The sequence below is a fragment of the Symphalangus syndactylus genome, chromosome 5 (genome assembly GCF_028878055.3).
Source record: "Symphalangus syndactylus isolate Jambi chromosome 5, NHGRI_mSymSyn1-v2.1_pri, whole genome shotgun sequence".
Lineage (NCBI taxonomy): Eukaryota > Metazoa > Chordata > Mammalia > Primates > Hylobatidae > Symphalangus > Symphalangus syndactylus.
In genome coordinates, this window is record NC_072427.2 from 47,493,147 (window position 1) to 47,515,353 (window position 22,207).

Here is a 22,207-nt window from a genome sequence, read left to right on the forward strand (position 1 = left end):
CCAGCACTTTGGAAGGCCAAGGCGGGCGGATCACCTGAGGTTGGAAGTTTGAGACCAGCGTGACCAACATGGAGAAACTCCATCTCTACTAAAAATACAAAATTAGCCAGGTGTGGTGGCACATGCCTGTAATCCCAGCTACTCGGGAGGCTGAGGAAGGAGAATCGCTTGAGCCTGGGAGGCAGAGGTTGTGGTGAGCCAAGGTTGCACCATTGCACTCCAGCCTGGGCAACGAGAGCAAAACTCCGTCTCAAAAAAAAAAAAAAAAAAAAGATTGTGTGTTGTGTGTGTAGGAATACAGAAACAAAGAAAACATTCAATATATAAACAATTGGTAAATTTAGGTAAAGAGCACATAAGTGTTCATTGTGCTATTACAACCTTTTTTATAGGTTTGAGATTTTTCAAAATAAAAGTTGAAGAAAGAAAAAGAAAAGGAAACCAATATTATTTAATAAAAATGATAAGAAGCCAAACTATAATGTTCAGTGCCTATGGCACGTAATAAAGGCTCAATAAATATTTGAATAAATGAATACATATCCTAGAAATATTTTTATATGCATATTTTTGTCCTAGGAACAATTGTTAAAGAAACATTCCTGGGCTGGGTATGGCAGCTCACGCCTGTAATCCCAGCACTTTGGGAGGCTGAGGTGGGCAGATTACCTGATGTCAGGAGTTCGAGACCAGCCTGGGCAACATGGTGAAACCCTGTCTCACTTAAAAATACAAAAAATTAGCCAGCGTGGTGGCATGAGCCTGTAGTCCCAGCTACTTGGGAGGCTAAGGCAGAAGAATTGCTTGAACCTGGGAGGCAGAGGTTGCAGTGAGCCAAGATTGCACCACTGCACTCCAGCCTCCAGCCTGGGCAGCTGAGCAAGACTCTGTCTCAAAACAAACAAACACACACACACACACACACACACACACACACACAAAGAACCATTCCTGAGATCATCTGGAATTAAATGAATGGCTCTGGTGAAGTCTGGCTGCTGGTACTGAGCTTTTTTTAAACTTGCTGATTTTTGCTGCCATGAAAAATCAGCATAATCACAACCAGATTCAAAAAGGTATTGTTTCTATTCATCATTGTACTGGAAAAGAAGTAGAAAATAAAAAAGGTATCAACACCCAAAATCAGTGTATTCTACAATTAAGTATTCTATGTAAAGTAACAGTTCTGTACCTTTACTTATAAGGTGTCAGAATCAAGGAAAGCGAATGTTATCTAAAAGAAGTTGAAAGAACACCTAACTCTATTTGATTATTTGCTAAATAACATTTCTTTTCCCTTAAAAAGGAATTTTAGTGAATGTATTTCTTATTCTCCATACCTTGATAGGAAATAAAATGTTTGAATTTTTAAAAAGTTATCACCTGTGACCAAAACTTATTTTTTAATAAAGATTAGAAATAAGTTGGCTTTGGCCGGGCGCGGTGGCTCAAGCCTGTAATCCTAGCACTTTGGGAGGCCGAGGTGGGCGGATCACGAGGTCAGGAGTTCGAGACCATCCTGGCCAACATAGTGAAACCCTGTCTCTACTAAAAATACAAAAAAATTAGCAGGGCGTGGTGGCGGGCACCTGTAGTCCCAGCTACTCGGGAGGCTGAGGCAGGAGAATGGCGTGAACCCGGGAGGCGGAGCTTGCAGTGAGCCGAGATGGTGCCACTGCACTCCAGCCTGGGGGACAGAGCCAGACTCTGACTCAAAAAAAAAAAAAAAAAAAAAGAAATAAGTTGGCTTTGAGGTATTTTATTGATTTAAAGGGAAAGCTACAATTGCAGGCTAAACGGAAAAAGAAAGCAGATTACTTCAACTGAACACCACTCAAGATAATATGATATATGATGGGCTGGGCAAGTTGGCTTATGCCTGTAGTTGCAGCACTTTGGGAGGTCGAGGCTGGCAGATCACCTGAGGTCAGGAGTTCGAGACCAGCTTGGCCAACATGGTGAAATCTCATCTCTACTAAAACTACAAAAATTAGTTGGGCATGGTGGCATATGCCTGTAGTCCCAGCTACTCGGGAGGCTGAGGCAGGAGAATTGCTTGAATCCAGGGGGCAGAGGTTACAGTGAGCCGAGATCGTGCCACTACACTCCAGCCTGGGTGACAGAGCGAGACCGTCTCAAAAAAAAAAAAAAAAAAAGATAATTTGATGAAGAAAAATGATGAAGGAAAGCTAATTGCTGCAAAGTAAGTAAAAATGTCTATTATGGTCTTTTATTTTCCATGATTTCTTAGTGTCTTATACAAGTAACCATTGGAGTTATTATTTCAAATGAACTACAAAATTGGAGTTACTTATGAACAAAAATCTAGTTTAGCTTTTTAATTATGCTAAATGACACTTATAATTATTCTTTAATATGGAAATCTAGTATGTAGAATTTCACTATTATGAAATTTATATATCAAGAAAGTAATAAATATGCCCAGCAGATATTCCCGAAACATTCTATACCATTTTAGAGGGTTTCTTTCTTTGCTTTTACCATGATGTTCTTCCTAAATTATCAATAACACATATATTAAATGTAGTTTTTCATTATCCTGAGGAATCAATGTCAGAGAAATAATAATATTTGTGACATCAGGTTAAGGAAAAAGAAGTAATGCAGGAACTGACTTTTTTGTTCATTTTGTTAATTATTGTAGTACTAAGTCCTACCCTTACTGTATTTGTAGCCAGAATTGGGAAAGATGTTAACATTGTTTCACATAGCTTCGTGCTCTGTAAGTCAGTTTATCCAAGTATTACTTCTTGGCTAGCATTCTGTCTGTTACCACTTTCTGAATCCTATTGTTCCTTCAAGTACTACTGAATAGCATACTCTAGTATATTGGGCATTACTGAAAAAGAAGGATTCCGTAGATAGACATTTTTAAAATAGGAGCTTCTTTTTAGTAATTATCTATGGTAATGAGAGGTTGTATAGGAATGCAAACTTCTAGTGAGTGGAATTTTTTTCCCCATACATTCTAGCTCATTGAGAAGGAATTTTGTTAATCGAGAGAATATACTTTTGTAACAGTTTTTGTTACTTCTTTCTCTCCTAAAATTTGAACACTGCTGCCTCATGCTGTAACAAAAGAGTTGTCAGACAAATCAATGATCAATGACTCTATACTGTTTTTTGTTTTGTTTTGTTTTGGAGACAAATTCTGTTGTGCTGCCCAGGCTGGAGTGTAGTGGCATGATCTTGGCTCACTGCAGCCTTGACCTCCTGGGCTCAAGTGATCTTTCAGCCTCAGCCTCTCGAGTATGTGGAGCTACAGGTGCCTGGCTAATTTTTTATTTTTATTTTTTAGAGATGGGATCTTGCTACATTGCCCAGGCTAGTCTCAAACTCCTGGGCTCAAGCAATCCTCCCGCCTCAGCCTCCCAAAGTGCTGGAATTACAGGTGCGGGCCACAATGTCCAGCCTGTCCCTGTATCTTTATACGTTTATTGCAAGTAGAAGAATAGCATAAACCTCCCAGCTTGACCAACATGACAAAATCCCATCTCTACTAAAAATACAAAATAAGTGCATGCCTGTAATCCCAGCTACTCGGGAGGCTGAGGAAGGAGAATGGCTTCAACCCGGGAGGTGGAGGTTGCAGTGAGCTGAGATCGCGCCATTGCACTCCAGCCTGGGCAACAAGAGTGAAACTCCATCTCAAAAAAAAAAAAAAAAAAAAAAAAAAAAAAGATTAGGATAAACCTTAACTAAAATACTATGCATTTTCTTCTTATTTTCCTCTTTTGCAAAAATGTGTTAAACTTCTGGATAATTAAGTAATGGAATTAGTTGGGTTCGGATTAATATAGATGGAATTCATGTACATATCTTTTATATGCTCATATGCTCCTGTAGTCATTAGTTTTAATTCTTAAAAATGTGATAATTGTAATAAACTTTTATTATATCTTATGTAAAATAATTGTGTGTCTCAGAGAGACTAAAACTCATGCCCTACTTCTCATGATTTTTCTTTCTCTTTTGTTTACCTTTCATAGAAGAATTATAGCCTCGGTATTTATGTATATTTCTGAAAGAGTAAAGTGGGGACTGAGAAGGTATATCTACATCCTATGCCTTTGGATAGCATTCTGTTTCAAATCTCCTTTTCTCATCATTGACTGGAACACAGTTGAAAAAATATTAAACTGATTCTGTGATGATGAATTTAGAAATTCCAGTTAGCTAAGGATTAGGAAAACTGATTTTCAGAGGCATACTCTGATCCAGAATGGGGCTTTAATATATTGTATTACACTGAAATATAAGGCAGAGGTCTACTAAAAGAAGTACTAGAGTACTTGAGCACCATAATACTCATCTCAGTCAGTTGAAGTGTTCAGGATCAATGATAAAGTCCATTCAGACTCCTAAATAATAAACCTTTTTAAAGAAAGTAATCATCAGTAACCTCTGGGTACCTGACCATAGCAAAGTTAGCAAGTGATTCCAAAAATTTTTAATAGAATCCAGGCCTGATTTTACAAGTTAAATGAAAAAGAGTTCTAGGAAAAACCTTTCATTGGCACCTTTATGAATGATTACTTCTTTTTTTTTTTTTTTTTTTGATACAGAGTCACTGTTGCCCAGGGTGGAGTACAGCAGCATGATCTCGGCTCACTGCGACCTCCGCCTCCTTGGTTCAAGCGATTCTCCTGCCTCAGCCTCCTGAGTAGCTGGGATTACAGGCATGCAACACCATGGCCAGCTAATTTTTTGTTGTATTTTTAGTAGACACGTGCTTTCACCATGTTGACCAGGCTGATCGTGAACTCTTGTCCTCAGGTGATCCGCCTGCCTCAGCCTCTCAAAGTACTGGGATTACAGGCGTGAGCCACTGTGCCCAGTCTATGGATGGTTACTTCTTAAAATTCATACAAGTAATATAACATGTGTTTTTTAGAAGTCTTATTTAAGAAATTTGAAAGACATTAAGTTATAAGAAAAATTATCTTGCCAAGAATTTCAAAAGTCAGGAAATAGCAGCACTCACCCACCTTCACTAACCAGCTCACTATTGTCTGACTGTTTACAAGAGATGATCTTCTCCACTAGTTGGTTGTAGCTGCAGTTACCAACAGCTTTTACAATGTCATCAATCTAGAAGACAAATGACTGTCTCACTAATCATGGTAAGATGAGGAACAAAACAAAAGAAAGCTGTATCACTCTTTAGAATTTTATTCTAATATAATACTAAATATAAAACTATTATTTACGAAAAACAAAATCAGCACTAAAATCAAAACCCAACAGTTTCCAAGTTTGTTTACAGCTCAGTATGACACACTGTGAAAAATACTGCAGTTGTATTAGTTTAATTATGCAAAAAAAGATTAAATGGGATTATTACATGCAACTTTATTTCTTAATGTCATAAACATGTATTTAAGTGATCAAAATAAAACATAAACTATTCCAGAAGAAAAAATAAGAAAATATCCATTTTTTTTCTCCCGGCATCACGTATCAAGCAACAGTTTTTTTTTTTTTTTTAACTAAAAAACAAATATTACACATTTAAAGCAAGGCAACTTTAAATATGTTAATTTATAGGATTAATAAAATTATTCCATTTTATTACTTATTTCCTAGAAAAGTATAGTGGAGATATGAGTAGAGATAACTAATGTTATTTTCCTGAAGAAAAGTTAATGTATGTTAATCAGGGACGGGATATGCGTCATGATTCTTACTTAATCTTTGTTTTTAGAGGTACGGCAGTAGAGTAAATTTAAACTTTTAAGCTATAGGAAAATAAAATTGGGCTTCTCTACTCTCCATTACACTTTGCTTTGACTATAGAAGAAAAAGAGGTTTCTACTGTCTAAACAACTTATATAGTTGCCTTTCCATACATAAAAATATATTTATATTTATTTATTATTTATGTGTATTGCTGTATTAGTTATATACCTAATAAAACAAATACAAATTTTAGAGTTACATAAATAAAAATAAGAGGGCCAATGTTTTCTTCATTCAAATGATCACCTTGAAGACTTACTCTTTGAATACCACAGGTCTCAACATATATCTGCACAATACTCACAGCAGTGGTTTTCAAACTTGGGGAGCTTGTTAAAAAGACGTAAAAGAATTTCAGGCTCACATTGCTTCTCAATTGTCTAAGTTTTCATTCCACTGCCCAGGTGATTACGACGCATAGGAAAGTTTGAGAACCACCATTCTAGGCTATAATTTATTTTCCTTGTTTATGAAAAAATCTATAATACTAAAAGCCTCTTAACTCACACAACTGGAACTGATGATTGGTTGAGAAAACAATCAGTTAATTCAAAAAGTCACAGCAGGAAATTGTGGAAAATGTTTACAGGCATAAATATCTTAAACATTTTTTTTTTTTTTTTTGAGATGGAGTCTCACTCTGTTGACCAGGCTGGAGTGCAGTGGTGTGACCTTGGCTCACTGCAACCTCCGCCTCCTGGGTTCAAGTGATTCTCCTGCCTCAGCCTCCTGAGTAGCAGGGATTACAGGCGCCCGCCACCACACCTGACTAATTTTTTTTTGTTTTGTTTTGAGACGGAGTCTCGCTCTGTCGCCAGGCTGGAGAGGAGTGACGCAATCTTGGCTCACTGCAACCTCTGCCTCCTGGGTTCAAGTGATTCTCCTGCCTCAGCCTCCCCAGTAGCTGGGACTACAGGCGCGCGCCACCATGCCCAACTAATTTTTGTATTTTTAGTAGAGTCGGGGTTTCACTATGTTGGCCAGGATGGTCTTGAACTCCTGACCTCAAGTACTCTGCCTGCCTCAGTCTCCCAAAGTGCTGGGATTACAGGTGTGAGCCACTGTGCCTGGCCCATATCTTAAACATTTCATATTAACTTAAAACCCAAAAAAGTATTCAATGGTCAATCTTTTGATGCAGAGCCAAATAAATCCTTTTCTTTGCAAGAAGATCCCTGGGATAAGATTCTATGTACATTGCACAAAAAAAATCTATGAGTTCCAGCTTTGATTTATGTAAAATGAGAAGTTAGACCCTTAAGAAACAATTTGAGGGCACAATCTCTTCAGATGTTATTTTCCTCAACACCTTTATAGTGCTTTTCATTAGTAACTCAACTTCAGTAAGTCTTTTCAAATAATCTGAATTTTCAATTCTAAGAAATCCACAAAAATACAGCTACACTAAGTTGGGTGTGGTGGCTCACACCAGTAATGCAAACAATTTAGGAGGCTGAGGCAGGAGGATATCTTGAGGCCAGGAGTTCAAGACCAGTCTGGGCAACATAGCAAAACTGTCTCTAAAAATAAAATAAAAATTTTTTTGAGATTTTTTTTCTTACTCTGTCTCCCATGCTCTGTCACCCATGCTGGAGTGCAGTGGTATGATCTGGGTCTCATGTGTCACTCTCGCTGGAATGCAGTGGTGTGATCACAGCCCACTGCAGCCTCGACCTCCCAGGCTCAAGCAATCCTTCCACCTCAGCCTCCTGCATAGCTGGGACTACAGGCACACGCCACCACACCCAGCTAATTTTTAAATTTTTTGTAGAGACAGGTCTCATTATGTTGTCCAGGCTGGTCTCAAACTCCTGGGCTCAAGTAATTCTCCCACCTTGGTCTTTCAAAATGTTGGGATTATAGGCGTTAGCCACCATGCAAGGCCTCTAAAAAAAATTTTTTTTTTTAATTAGCTGGACAAGGTGGTGCATGTCCATAGTCCCAGTTATTCAAGAGGCTGAGGAAAGGATTGCTTGAGTCCAGGAGTTCAAGGCTGCAATGAGCTATGATCATGCTACTACACATCAGCCTAGGCAATGGGGCAAGACACTGTCTCTAAAACAAAACAAAACAAAACCCCCTAAAACCCAACTACAATAGTAAACACAAGATCAATAGGCCGGGCATGGTGGCTCATGCTTGTAATCCCAGCACTTTGGGAAGCTGAGGCGGGCAGATCACCTGAGGTCAGGAGTTCCAGACCAGCCTGGCCAACATGATGAAATCCCATCTCTACTAAAAATATAAAAAATTAGCCAGGCGTGGTGGTGGGCACCAGTAATCTCAGCTACTTGGGAGGCTGAGGCAGGAGGATCACTTGAAACCGGGAGGTGGAGGTTGCAGTAAGCCGAGATCATGCCTGGGCAGCAAGAACAAAACACTGTCTCAAAAAAAAAAGATCAATATACAAAAATCAAATATATTTCTCTAGAGTAGCAATAAAAAAAAGATTTCAAATATTCATAGGCAGAATCTGTACATTAGTATTTCACTCAAGGCCAGGTGTAGTGGCTCATGTCTATAATCCCAACACTTTAGGAGGCTAGTGGGGGAGGACCGCGTCAGCCCAGGAATTTGAGACCACCCTGGGCAACATAGCAAGACCTTGTCTTCCCAAAAAATAAACAATCTAGCCAGGCATGGGAGTGTGTGCCTATAGTCCCAGCTATTCAGGAGTCTGAGACAGGATTGCTTAAGCCCAGAAGTCCCAGGTTGCAGTGAGCTATGATCATGCCACCGCACTCTAGCCTGGGTGTCAGAGTAAGATCTTGTCTTCCCCCACCCCCAGAATTCCATTCATCCGATTTATTTGGATGCCTAATACATACTACTACATACAAGGTGCCATTAGAGAATCTACAGACACAACAGTGAGCAAAATAGTTTATGCTTTCATAAAGCTTATATTCTAGAGTAAAAGCAAATAATAAACCAAATCAACAAATACATAGGGCCGGGCGCAGTGGCTCACGCTTGTAATCCCAGCACTTTGGGAGGCCGAGGTGGGCGGATCGCGAGGTCAGGAGATCGAGACCACAGTGAAACCCTGTCTCTACTAAAAATACAAAAAAAATTAGCCGGGCGTGGTGGCGGGCGCCTGTAGTCCCAGCTACGCGGAGAGGCTGAGGCAGGAGAATGGCATGAACCCGGGAGGCGGAGCTTGCAGTGAGCCGAGATCACGCCACTGCACTCCAGCCTGGGCGACAGAGCGAGACTCCGTCTCAAAAAAAAAAAAAAAACAAAAAAAACAAAAAACATAATATAAGGTTGTTGTATATAGTGGTATGCAGATGTTTGTTTTCATTGTAGTACAGTATTCCATAGAATACACCATAATGTGGTTATTCATTTGCCTTTTGATGGCTATTCAAGTTATTTTCAGTTTGGGACTATGGCAAATAACACTGCTGTGAAAAATTCTAGGACATTTATCCTCTTCCACTCATCAAGAGTGCATGCCTTGCCAAACCGCTTAGTCTTAAGGAATGCTTGGCATCAACTTCAATGGATAAACCAAACTGGTTTCAGAAGTAGATGGCCAATTTCCATTCTCATCACAAGAAATGAGAATTCTCTATGCTGCACATCTTCACCAACATTTAATACTGTCAAACTTTTATTTTTTATTTTTGTTTTTTGAGACAGAGTCTCGCTCTGTCGCCCAGGCTTGAGTGCAGTGGCGTGATCTCAGCTCACTGCAACCTCTGCCTCTTGGGTTCAAGCAATTCTGTGCCTCAGCCTCCTAAGTAGCTGGGATTACAGGCACTCACCACCATGCCTGGCTAATTTTTGTATTTTAATAGAGACGAGGTTTCACCATGTTGGCCAGGCTAGTCTCGAACTCTTGACCTCAGGTGATCCACCTGCCTTGGCTTCCCAAAGTGCTGGGATTACAGGTGTGAGCCACTGCGCCCGACGTAATACCATCAGACTTTTAAATGTTAGCCAGTCTGATGTATGTATAGTGGTCTCTAATTCTGATATTAATTTGTATTTCCCTGATGACCAATTCATTCGTTCATTGGCCATTTGGATATCTATTTTTGTGAAGTGCCTATCCAAGTCATTTGCTCCTTTTTTTTGCTGGGCTATCTTTAAAAAATTATCTGTAGGAGCTCCTACTTTCTGATTATTAATCCTTTAGTCATTTTTTAAAGTTGCAATTCATCTTCTACTCTGTGGCTTGCTTTTACATTCTCTTTGGAATGTCTTTAGATGAACACAAATTCTCAGTTCTAAGGCAGTCATGTTTACTACTAATGTTTCCTTACAGTTAATAGGTTTGTATCTTGTTTTTGAAATCCCTCCCTACAGTGATGCCGTAAGATCAGGAACATAGTTTCAAACTTTTATAGTTTTATTTTTTATAGTTAAACTTTTTTCCCCCTCCATGTTTGTAGAGCCAGGACCGTACTTATTGCCCAGGCTGGAGAATGGTGGCTATTCACAGGTGCTATCATAGTGCACTGCAGCGTCAAACTCCAGACCTTAAGTGATCCTCCTACCTCAGCCTTCTGAGTAACTGCGACTACAGGGATGCCACCTCACCTGACTTTTACAGTTAAACTTCAATGCACATGGAATAGAATTTTGCGGTGTGAGTTGTAGGAAACAGTTTCATTTTCTCCCTCTATGTCTACCTAATTGTCTTAGAACCTTTTGTTTAAAGGATTGCCTTTCCCCATTGCTCTAGAGTGCCCTAGTTCTATCTGTATAGTGATCTTTTTAGGCCTCTATTCTCTGTCATTGGTCTAATTCTTAATTACAATATTTAAAATACTTTGTATGTGAGCTGGGCATGCGGATGCACAACTGCAGCCCCAGCTACTTGGGAGGCTGAGGTGTGAGGATCCCTTGAGCCATCTGAGGCTGCAGTGAGCTATGATCACACTACTGCACTCTAGTCTGGGCAACAGAACAAGATCCTGTCTCAAAAAAACAAACAAGCAAGCAAACAAAAGGAGAAGTAAAAATAAAAAAAAGAATACAGGCTTACATTCCTCAGACTGTCATTCTTCACAATCTAAATTATCTGGCATTATCATCTGCCAGAATCCAACCTTGGATGTATAAACTGCTGGGCATGTTGAGACTTTTCAATGAAATTCTCAGAGTTGCCTTGCTTATAGTAAGCCATTCTCCCATTCTCCTGAATCCCAGCAGCTTTTACCAATGGACAGAGATGAAAAAAAAAGCACTGCCAAGTCCTTGCTATTATGATCTCTGCTTTCCTAGAGTTAACGGATGTACACATGTATGCTGCATTCCATCAGTCAATATTTACTTATGTGCCAGGCACTGTTCTAAATACTGTGCTATGAGTCCAGCCCTTATAAAGCCTATATTCTAGTGGGAGATGACAGTTAATCAGGTAAACAAATAATAGCCTTTTGGCTGGGCGTGGTGGCTCATGCCTGTAATCCCAGCACTTTGGGAAGCCGAGGCAGACAGATCATGAGGTCAAGAGGTCGAGACCATCCTTGCCAACACGGTGAAGCCCTGTCTCTACTAAAAATACAAAGATTAGCTGGGCATGGTGGTGAGTGCCTATAGTCCCAGCTACTTGGGAGACTGAGGCAGGAGAATCACTTGAACCCGGGAGGTGGAGGTTGCAGTGAGCCGAGATCACGCCATAGCACTCTAGTCTGGCGACAGAGCGAGAATCCATCCAAAAAAAAAAAAAAAAGAAAAAGAAAGAAATAATATCCTTTCTTCTTGAGCCAAGCACAGTGGCTCATGCCTGTAATGCAGCACTTTGGGAGCCCAAGGTGGGAGGATCGCTTGAGGCTAGGAGTTTGAGACCAGCCTGGGCAACATAGTGAAATCCTCTCTCTATAAAAAATACTAAAATTGCCAGGCGTGCTGGTGTGCGCCTGTAGTCCCAACTACTGGGGGGCTGAGGAGGGAGGATTGCTTGAGCACGGGAGGTTGAGGCTGCAGTGAACCAAGACTGTGCCACTGCACTCCAGCCTGGGTGACACAGCGAGACTCTGTCTCAAAAAAACAAAAAACAAAAACAAAAACAAAAACCCATAAATACTTATAAGGATTTTAAATCTTATTTTAATGAAACTGGATGCTTTTAAGGCAATGAGGAGGGCAAGGGTAAAGGGAAGGATTTATTTTACAAAGATCATGCTAAGTTCAAGACAATTCAACAGGGTAAGAATAACCTTTTCAGCAAATGGTACTAGGACAACTGGCTATCTACATGCATATGAATAAAGTTGGGCCCTTTCCTCGAACCACATACAAAAATTAACCCAACATTGACCATATTCATAAATGTAAGTGCTAAAACTATAAAACTCTTAATAGAAAATAAAGAACTAAATCTTCTTGACTTTTGGTTAGGCAAAGCCTTCTTAGATAGGACACCAAAAGCATAAGGGACAAAAGAAAAAATAAAGTGAACTTCACTGAAATTAAGTCTAGGCACAGTGGCTCACATTTGTAACCTCAGCACTCTGAGAGGCTGAGGTGGGAAGACTGCTTGAGGCCAGGAGTTCAAGACTGGCCTGGGAGTTCAAGCGTGTCATATAGTGACACGCCATTTCTAAAAAAAAAAAAAGTAAAAATTAAAGAATATTTCCAAATCATACATCTGACAAGAGATTTGTGCTTAGAACACATAAAGAACATTTACAACTCAATTACAAAAAGACACACAGCCAAATAAAAAAATGGGGAAAGGGGCTAGACACGGTGGCTCACACCTGTAGTCCCACACTTTGGGAGGCTGAGGAGGGAGGATCATTTGAGCCCAGGAGTTCGAGACCAGCCTGAGCAATATGGCGAGATCTCATTTCTACAAAAAATTAAAAAGTGAGCAGGGTATGGTGGCATGTGCCCAGCTACTTAGGAGGCTGAGGCAGGAGGATGACATGAGCTCAGGAGTTTGAGGCTGCAGTGAGCTATGATCATGCCACTGCACTCCAGCCTGGGTGACTCAGTAAGACCCTGTGTCAAAAAAAAACAAAACCAAAAACAAAACTCAACTGTAAAGAACCAATCTAATTAGAAAGTGGGCAAAAGACATGAAGAGACATTTTACTAAAAAGAATATACAAATGGCAAACAAGCACATCAAAAGATGTTCAACATCATTAGCCATTAAAGAAATGAAAATTAGGCTGGGTGCGATGGCTCATGCCTGTAATCTCAGCACTTTGGGAGGCCGAGGCGGGTGGATCACCTGAGGTCAGGAGTTCATGACCAGTCTGACCAACATGATGAAACATTGTCTCTACTAAAAATACAAAAAAATTAGCTGGGCGTGGTGGCAGGCACCTGTAATCCCAGCTACTCGGGAGGCTGAGGCAGGAGAATCACTTGAACCTGGAAGGAGGTTGCAGTGAGCCGAGATTGTGCCACTGCACTCCAGCCTGGGCAAAAGAATAAGACTTCATCTCAAAAAAAAAAGAAATGCAAATTAAAACTACAATGAAATATTGCTACCTAAGAATGGCTAAAATAAAAAATAGTGACAACATTAAATGCTGATGAAGATGCAAAGAAACTGGATCACTCATATGTTACTGGTGGGAATGTAAACTTTTGGTACAGGCACTCTAGTAAACAGTTTGTTGCTTTCTTAAAAAAAAGAATACACAAGTTAACTGGGCATAATGGTGCATGCCTGTAGTCCCAGCTACTTGGGAGGCTGCGGCAAGAGGATCACTTGAGCCCAGGAATTCAAGTCCAGCCTGGGCAACAAAGCAAGACCCTATCTCTTAAAAAACAAACAAACAAACAAACAAACACACAAACCCACAAGCAACTACGATATAACCCACCAACTGCACTCCTGGGCATTTAACCCAGAGAAATGAAAAACGTACCTGTACACAAATGTTTACAGCAGTTTGAGACAGAGTCTTGTTCCATCACCCAGGCCGGACAGAAGTGGCATGATCTTGGCTCACTGCAGCCGCCACCTCCTGGGTTCAAGTGATTCTCCTGCCTCAGCCTCCCCAAGTAGCTGGGATTACAGGCACATGCCATGACAGCCAGCTGATTTTTGTATTTTTAGTAGAGACAGGGTTTCACCATGTTGGCCAGGCTGGTCTCGAACTCCTGGCCTCAAGTGATTCACCTGCCTCAGCCTTCCAAAGTGCTGAGATTACAGGCGTGAGCCACCGTGCCCGACGGGAAAACACCAAGATGCTCTTTAACAAGTAAAACCATGGTATGTCCACACCACAAAATACTACTCAGTAATAAACAGCAGCAAACTATTGATAGATGCAACAATCTGGATGATGCTTTGGAGACTTATGGTGAGTATGAAATGCAATCCAAAAAGATTACACACTGTATATAATATTCTGAAAATAACAAAATTATAGAAATGGAGAAAGATTAGTGGTTGTCAGGGGTTAAGAAGAGGGTAAGGGTGTGACAGAAGTGGGTGTGGATATAAAAGGGCATCAGGAGGGATTCTTGTGTTAACAGAAATGTTCCATATCTTGATTTTATTTATTTACCTATTTATCCATTTATTTTGAGACAGGGTCTCGCTCTTTCTCTCAGGCTGGAACGCAGTAGTATGATCACAGATCACTGCAACTTCAACCTCCTGGGCACAAGTGATCCTCCCACCTCAGCTTCCTGAATAGCTGGGACTACAGGCATGTTCCACCATGCCTGGCTAATTTTTGTATTTTTGTAGAAATAAGGTTTTGCCATGTTGCCCCGGCTAGTCTTGAACTCCTGGGCCCAAGTGATCCTTTTGCCTTGGTCTCCCAAAGTTCTAGGATTACAGGCATGAGCCACTGTGTCCAGCCATGTATCTCGACTTTATTAATGTCAATTTCCTGGTTTTGATATTTTACTAAATTTTGCAAAATTACTAAATTTTCCAATTGGGGAAAACTGGGTAAAAGGTATGAGGGATCGTTCTCCATTTCTTTTTTTTTTTTTTTTGAGACGGAGTCTTGCTCTGTTGCCCAGGCTAGAATGCAGTGGCATGATCTCGGCTCACTGCAAACTCTGCCTCCCAGGTTTAAGCGATTCTCCTGCCTCGGCCTCCTGAGTAGCTAAGATTACAGTCGCCCACTACTGCACCCGGCTAATTTTTGTATTTTTTTTTTTTTTTTTTTTTGAGACGGAGTCTCGCTCTTTCACCCAGGCTGGGCTGGAGTGCAGTGGCGCGATCTCGGCTCACTGCAGGCTCCGCCCCCCGGGGTTCACGCCATTCTCCTGCCTCAGCCTCTCCGAGTAGCTGGGACTACAGGCGCCCGCCACCTCGCCCGGCTAATTTTTTGTATTTTTAGTAGAGACGGGGTTTCACCGTGTTAGCCAGGATGGTCTCGATCTCCTGACCTCGTGATCCGCCCGCCTCGGCCTCCCAAAGTGCTGGGATTACAGGCGTGAGCCACCGCGCCCGGCAATTTTTGTATTTTTTAGTAGACACTGGGTTTCACCATCTTGGCCAGACTGATCTTGAACTCCTGACCTCATGATCCACCCGCCTTGGCCTCCCAAAGTACTGGGATTACAGGCGTGAGCCACTACACCCAACCTGTTCTTTATTATTTCTTACACTGGCATTTGAATCTACAACTACCTCAAAATAAAAAGTTTAATTTATAAAAAAGGTAAATTCTCACCTCGTACCATAAAACAAAATAAATTTGAAAGGCATTGGCTGGTATAATTCCATTGTCTTTTTCTTTTAAAGTTTACAATTAACCAATATTATTTTGAAATTTGAATGTTACTTTATGTTAAAAAATGTAAGTAAGTGAAAATAATATTAAAACAGTATAGGAGTAGACATAACACAGATCAGTGGAAAAGAGAAGACGCTAACCTATTTAAAAATTTAGTATGTTATAGTAGAATTATTTTTTCCTTTCATCCTTCCAACTGACTCTCCATTTCTTCTGTATTCGGGAAACTAACCTCTATGGACTGCAGCAATTGGAATTCTTACTCTCTAATTATCAGTTGAATTTGGCCAAAGGGAGCTACTAAAGGAAATCAGAAAGTGATAGAGAACGTATTACCTGTGCTCTTTCCCTGCTGGGCCATAGCTTGGTGGTAGTATTCCTCTCCTGAAGGTCACATCTCCTGGTCAGGAGCTCTGTGCTTTAGTAATCAATCTTGCTGTGTTCTGCTAAGTATTCCCTCTCCTTGTCTTTTCAGAGTTATGAGTGGCAATCGTTTTCTGCTGTTGCTAGGTCTAGGATGCTACACCATCCCTTACTTGTTCCCCTTAACTTTGCCCACACCTTTGTAAATAGTCTCTTCATTAAACTTTTGACAGTTCTCCTTACGTGTGTCATCTACTTCCTGCCAGGACTCTGATACCCTTAACAAGAGGCAAAATCTGGATTGCTAGACTAATATACCAAAGGTCAATGTACATTTAGAAATGTACAGTTAGAGTGATGGATATATGGGGGTGCCTTTTTAAAACAACTTTGAAAAGAGATTTTCAAAGCTATGCAATAAAGAATACGGTCTTGCCCAAAGAGAGGTTTGACCTTTGTCCCGGCTCCTATGAAATAACTTCTAAATCTTGGCATTTCCGTACCAATAAGAGTGACTGTGTTATTTATTGTGGGCCCCTTGGGCCACACCTGCAGTTTATACTAACGATGGATCCCTTGAACCACATGGTGTCAGCTCAGCTTCCAGGGAGGGAAGGGTAAGAGTCTGGGTTCAATTACATGGGCAATAAATTAAATCATACCTACATAATGAAATCTCAATAAAAAATCTGAACACTGAAGGTTGGGTGAACTTCCAGAATTGGCAGCACTCCATGCATATTGTCATACGTCAATTCCACAAGGGTATGATGTCCTGAGGATCCAAGGGAAGCTTCACAGTTGGAACCCTCCTAGATTCTGCCATATGTGTCTCTTTCCTTTGCTAATTTTAACCTGTATCTTTGCCCTGTAATAAACTGTAATGGTGAGTATAATAGGTTTCAGGGAGTCCTGTTAGTCACTCTGGTGAATTACTGAACCTGAGGGTAGTTTTGGGAAGCCTTCGAACTTGTGATTGGTGTGAGATGTAAGGGTGGTCTTCTATGAGCTCTTCCCTCTAACCTTGTAGTTGGGCCCTAGCTCCTTATAGTTGGGGTCAGAAGCCTTGGGCAGACTTAGTAGTCTGGAGGACTCTGTTCTTAACCTCATAGTTTGGCTAATTCCAGGCAAAAGTACAAAAAAAGTAAGTAACAAAAAATACAAATTGAGATTAATTTGCCAAATTAATACATTTTTCCTGCATTTGTGTTTATATAATTTAAATTCTTTGACTTACCTGAGGGTCTACTAACCACCCATGGTACAAAGGAATATCAAGAAGATCAAATACTATGCATTCTGGTGTATATTCAAACACTCGAACACCAGTGAATCTTACATTTACATCCAGGCCTGTCTGTAGTTTGTGCAAAATTGCCATGGCATCACTCATATTCTGAAAATAGAAAAGGGGAAAGTTCTAATTCAGAAACATCAAAACGAGAACAAAAAAGATATTCAAGTACAAGCACATTTAATTTTCCATTTTATCCAATAAATTCAATTCAACATATTTTTATTATTGAGTATCTACTATGTGCCAGGCACTAATTGGAGTTTGAAAGATATAACAATGAATAAAACAGACACAGAGGTGGGCGGATCACTTGTGGTCAGGAGTTTGAGACCAAACTGGCCAACATGGTGAAACCCTGTCTCTGAAAATACAAAAATTAGCTGGGCGTGGTGGCATGCACCTGTAGTCCCAGCTACTTGGGAGGCTGAGGTGGGAGGATCACTTGAACCCAGTAGGTGGAGGTTGCAGTGAGCCGAGATTACACCACTGCATTCCAGCCTGGGCAACAGAGTGAGACTCTGTCTCAAAAAACAAAACAAAACAAAACAAGACAAAGTTCATGCTCTTATGCAACTAACGTTCTATTGAGAGAGATAAACATGTATATATATAAAACAACGTCAAGTATTAGTAAGAAAAACTGAGCAAGATGAAGTTGTAGAGAGGAGTGGAAATGAAGGACCCATTTTAGACCAGAAAGTCTAAAGTCAAATGTTTTTTAATCAAAGAGGAAGAAGGCCTCTCCTACTGGTGAATCTAAAATAACTAAAAGTACGATCTTGAAAAGATGGTTGTACACCCATGCTCATTGCAACATTATTCATAACTCTTTATTCTTAGTTACAACTGACAAATGAATAAAGAAAATGAGGTATATACATACAATGGAACATTATTCAGCCTTAAAAAAAGAAGGAAATCCTGTCATATGCTATAACCGGATGAACCTTGAGGACATGATGCTGAGTGAAATAAGCCAGTCTCAAAAGTAAAAATACTGTATGATTCTACTTATATGAGATATTTAGAGCCATCAAAATCATAAAAACAGAAAGCAGAATGGTTGTTTCCAGGGGACTGGAGGAAGTGGGAAAGGGGGGTTGTTTGATGGATATAGGGTCTCACTCTGTTGCCCAGGCTAGAGTGCAGTGATGTGATCATGGCTTACCACAGCCTCAAACTCCTGGGCTCACGTGATCCTCCCGCCTCAGCCTCCCATGTAGCTGGGGCTACAGGTACATGCTACCATGCCCAGCTACTGTTTTTGATATTTTGTAGAGATAGGGTCTCACTATGTTACCCAGGCTACTCTTGAATTTCTGAGCTCAAGTGATTCTCCACCTCAGCCTCTCAACGTATTGGGATTACAGACATAAGCCACCATGCCTGGCAAGTTTCAGTTTTAAAGATGAAAAAGTGGCCAGGCGCGGTGGCTCACACCTGTAATCCCAGCACTTTGGGAGGCCGAGGCGGGTGGATGACGAGGTCAGGAGATCGAGACCATCCTGGCTAACACGGTGAAACCCCGTCTCTACTAAAAATACAAAAAATTAGTCAGGCGTGGTGGTGGGCACCTGTAGTCCCAGCTACTCGGGAGGCTGAGGCAGGAGAATGGCATGAACCCAGCAGGTGGAGCTTGCAGTGAGCCGAGATTGCGCCACTGCACTCCAGCCTGGGCGACAGAGCGAGACTCTGTCTCAAAACAAAAAAAAAGGATATATTAGGCTGGGCGCGGTGGCTCACGCTTGTAATCCCAGCACTTTGGGAGGCCGAGGTGGGCGGATCACGAGGTCAGGAGATCGAGACCACAGTGAAACCCCGTCTCTACTAAAAATACAAAAAATTAGCCGGGCGTGGTGGCGGGCGCCTGTAGTCCCAGCTACTCGGAGAGGCTGAGGCAGGAGAATGGCGTGAACCCGGGAGGCGGAGCTTGCAGTGAGCCGAGATTGCGCCACTGCACTCCAGCCTGGGTGACAGAGCGAGACTCCGTCTCAAAAAAAAAAAAAGGATATATTTTATATTATGTGGTTTTTTTTTTTTTTTTTTTTTTGAGACGGAGTCTTTCTCTGTCCCCCAGGCTGGAGTGCAGTGGCGCGATCTCGGCTCACCGCAACCTCCACCTCCTGGGTTCACGCCATTCTCCTGCCTCAGCCTCCCCGAGTAGCTGGGACTACAGGCGCCCGCAAACACGCCCGGCTAATTTTTTGTATTTTTAGTAGAGACGGAGTTTCACCGTGTTAGCCAGGATGGTCTCGATCTCCTGACCTCGTGATCCGCCCGCCTCGGCCTCCCAAAGTGCTGGGATTACAGGCTTGAGCCACCGTGCCCGGCCCTATTATGTGGTTTTTAACACAATTTAAAAAAAATAGAAACAAGCTATCAAGCCATGAAAAGACACAGAGGAAACTTAAATGCATAGTGTAAAGAAAACAAGCTAATCTGAAAAGGCTACATACTGTATAATTCCAAATGACATTCTGGAAAGGGCAAGACTACAGAGACAGTAAAAAAGATCAGTGGTTGCCACGGATTAAGGAAAAGGAGGAATGAACAGGCAGAGTACAGAGAATTTTTAGGACAGTGAAACTATTCTGTTTGATACTATAATGGTAGATACGTGTCATTATACATTTTTCAAAATCCATAGAATATACAAAACCAAGAAAGAGTAGATTATAGACTCTGGGTGATAATGATGTGGCATTGCCACTTTATCAATAATAAATGAACCACTCTGGTGCAGGATGTTGATAGTGGGGGAAGCTATGTGTGTGGGGTTAGGAGGAACAGGAGGTATATAGAAATTCTCAGTACTTTCCATACTTAATTTTGCAGTGAATGCACTGAAAGGGAAGGAAGGATGGAAGGAAGGGACAGAGGGAGAGAGGGAGGAAGGGAGGGAGGGAGGGGAGTGGGGAGTGTAAATGGGAGAGGAAAGAAGGAGAGGGAGGTGAGGGAGACAGGCCTCTTTGAAAATGACACTAGAATAGAGACCACAGTGAGCACTGAATCTTAGGAAGCTCTGGGCAAAGAGCGTTCCAAAGTAGACGCCAGTGCAAAAACAAGTTTATTACTGTGTCCATGGAATAGCATGGGGCCCAGTGTGGCTGGGACAAAATAAAAGTGAAAAGTTGTAGGAGATGAAGCCTAAGAGACAGGCGGAGGCTGGATCACAAAGACTTGTTTGTCAGATTAAGGAGTCATTCTGTCCACATCAGTTTTCTCAATAAACGTAGTCATATACATCTGGAATAAAGACTATTTTAAAATGCTTTTCTAAGCATGTTAACACATTAAATATGGACATACGTATAGAGAATATATTTGAAAGAATAAAGAAAAACAATACATAAAATTTAACACATTTTTACTGAATCCCTACTGCTAATCAGACACTGTACAAGATACTAAAGATACAAAATATGAACAGTAGACTATAGTCTATAGAGGGGTTTGATAATAAAAAGGGTGAAAATGAAGGAAATCTTATATTACAACTAGGGATTCTCTCTGAAATCTGAAAAAGACAAATTTAGGTTGCAAAAATGAAGTTCTGTTTTATGAAATAATTTATAAAATTCCATTCTAACAGACTGTACAAACTGTAAACAGAAATCATTCAAAAGTTTTAAATTCATGAATGATGCATTTATAATAGGATAACATTGTTATACTGCAGTCTCTGACCTTTGTCAGTTTCATCTCTTCCTACTATGTTTCCCCTAAACAATATATTTTCTCAACCTTCCCAAAAATTGAATGCTTAAAAACAATCAGCTTACATTTTTTCCCTTAAGTGTTTTAGAACTTTTCTTAAATCTACAGCAATGATGAATCTGAAAAAATAGTAACAACAGTGAGCAATCTAAGAATTATAGTTTTACAACCACCAGATTTTCCTCTATTTTTGTAAATTCTTGTTTGTCAACCACCCAACTTCCTTTAGGGGCAATATGATTTCTAATGGCTCTGGGCTCATGCTTATACCTTCATATATTTGCTGCAATTATTCCCCATTATTTAGTATTAAAACAACTGAGTTAACACCATTTGATATCTTCATAAAGATTAATAAAACTGATAAAAGAGGCCAGTTACAGTGGCTCATGCCTATAATCCCAGCACTTTGGGAGGCTGAGGTGAGCAGATCACTTGGGCCCAGGAGTTTGAAGCTGCAGTGAGCAATGATAGCACCACGGCAATCCAGACCAACCGACAGAGTGAGACCCTGTCTAAAAAAAAAAAAAAAGTTGGTGCAGTGACTCACGCCTGTAATCCCAGGTAGGTGGATCACCTGAGGCCAAGAGTTCGAGACCAGCATGGCCGACATGGTGAAATGCCATCTCTACTAAGAATTAAAAAATTAGCCAGGAGTGGTGGCACATGCCTGTAATCCCAGCTAAATGGGAGGCTGAGGCATGAGAATCCCTTGAACCTGAAAGGCGGAAGTTGTACTGAGCTGAGATCATGCCACTGCACTCCACCCCGTACAACAGAGGGAGACCTTGTCTTTTTTTTGTTTTGTTTTTTTGAGACAGAGTCTTGCTCTGTCGCTCAGGCTGCAGTGCAGTGGCATGATCTTGGCTCGCTGCAACCTCCACCACCTGGGTTCAAGGATTCCATCTGCCTCAGCCTCTCGAGTAGTTGGGATCACAGGTGAGTGCCACCACGCCCAGCTAATTTTTTGTATTTTTAGTAGAGATGATTTCACTGTGTTAGCCAGGATGGTCTCGATCTCCAGACCTTGTGATCCCCCCGCCTCAGCCTCCCAAAGTGCTGGGATTACAGGCGTGTGCCACCGTGCCCAGCCGAGACTCTGTCTTAATAAAAAACAACAACTGATAAACCAAACAAACTTATTTTAAAACGGTTTTAAACTCTTGGGTATTTTGCCACTTTGTTCCTAATTCCAAATTTTACTTAATATTATAAACTATAAATGTGAGCTATGGTTGCTTACTTCACAAGAAGGGAGTACTACTGGATCCTTTAAGGTAGTAGTTAAACTGTTTCTTAGAACTCTTCTTCAAAGGAACTTTTAACATGGTCAAATATTTTAAATTTAAATACAAAATATATTTTAAGAATATATTTGCACTCATTAAAAATTTGT

At 40.8% G+C, this 22,207-nt stretch overlaps 1 protein-coding gene across 6 annotated transcripts in view; it reads right to left on the bottom strand.

Annotated features, from left to right (window-relative positions):
- Positions 1 to 22,207, bottom strand: part of MINDY2 (MINDY lysine 48 deubiquitinase 2) — a 94,415-nt gene that overhangs the window by 36,616 nt on the left and 35,592 nt on the right. For 2 of the 6 annotated variants that reach the window (XM_055278363.2, XM_055278364.2), the window contains exons 4-5: positions 17,035 to 17,193; positions 5,010 to 5,112 (exon numbers count right to left, since the gene is read on the bottom strand). In XM_055278363.2, the coding sequence (XP_055134338.1) occupies positions 5,010 to 5,112; positions 17,035 to 17,193 (262 nt within the window). The remainder of the gene's footprint in view (positions 1 to 5,009; positions 5,113 to 17,034; positions 17,194 to 22,207) is intronic. The other 4 variants (XM_063639019.1, XM_055278365.2, XM_063639022.1 and 1 more) reach the window with 2 other exon arrangements.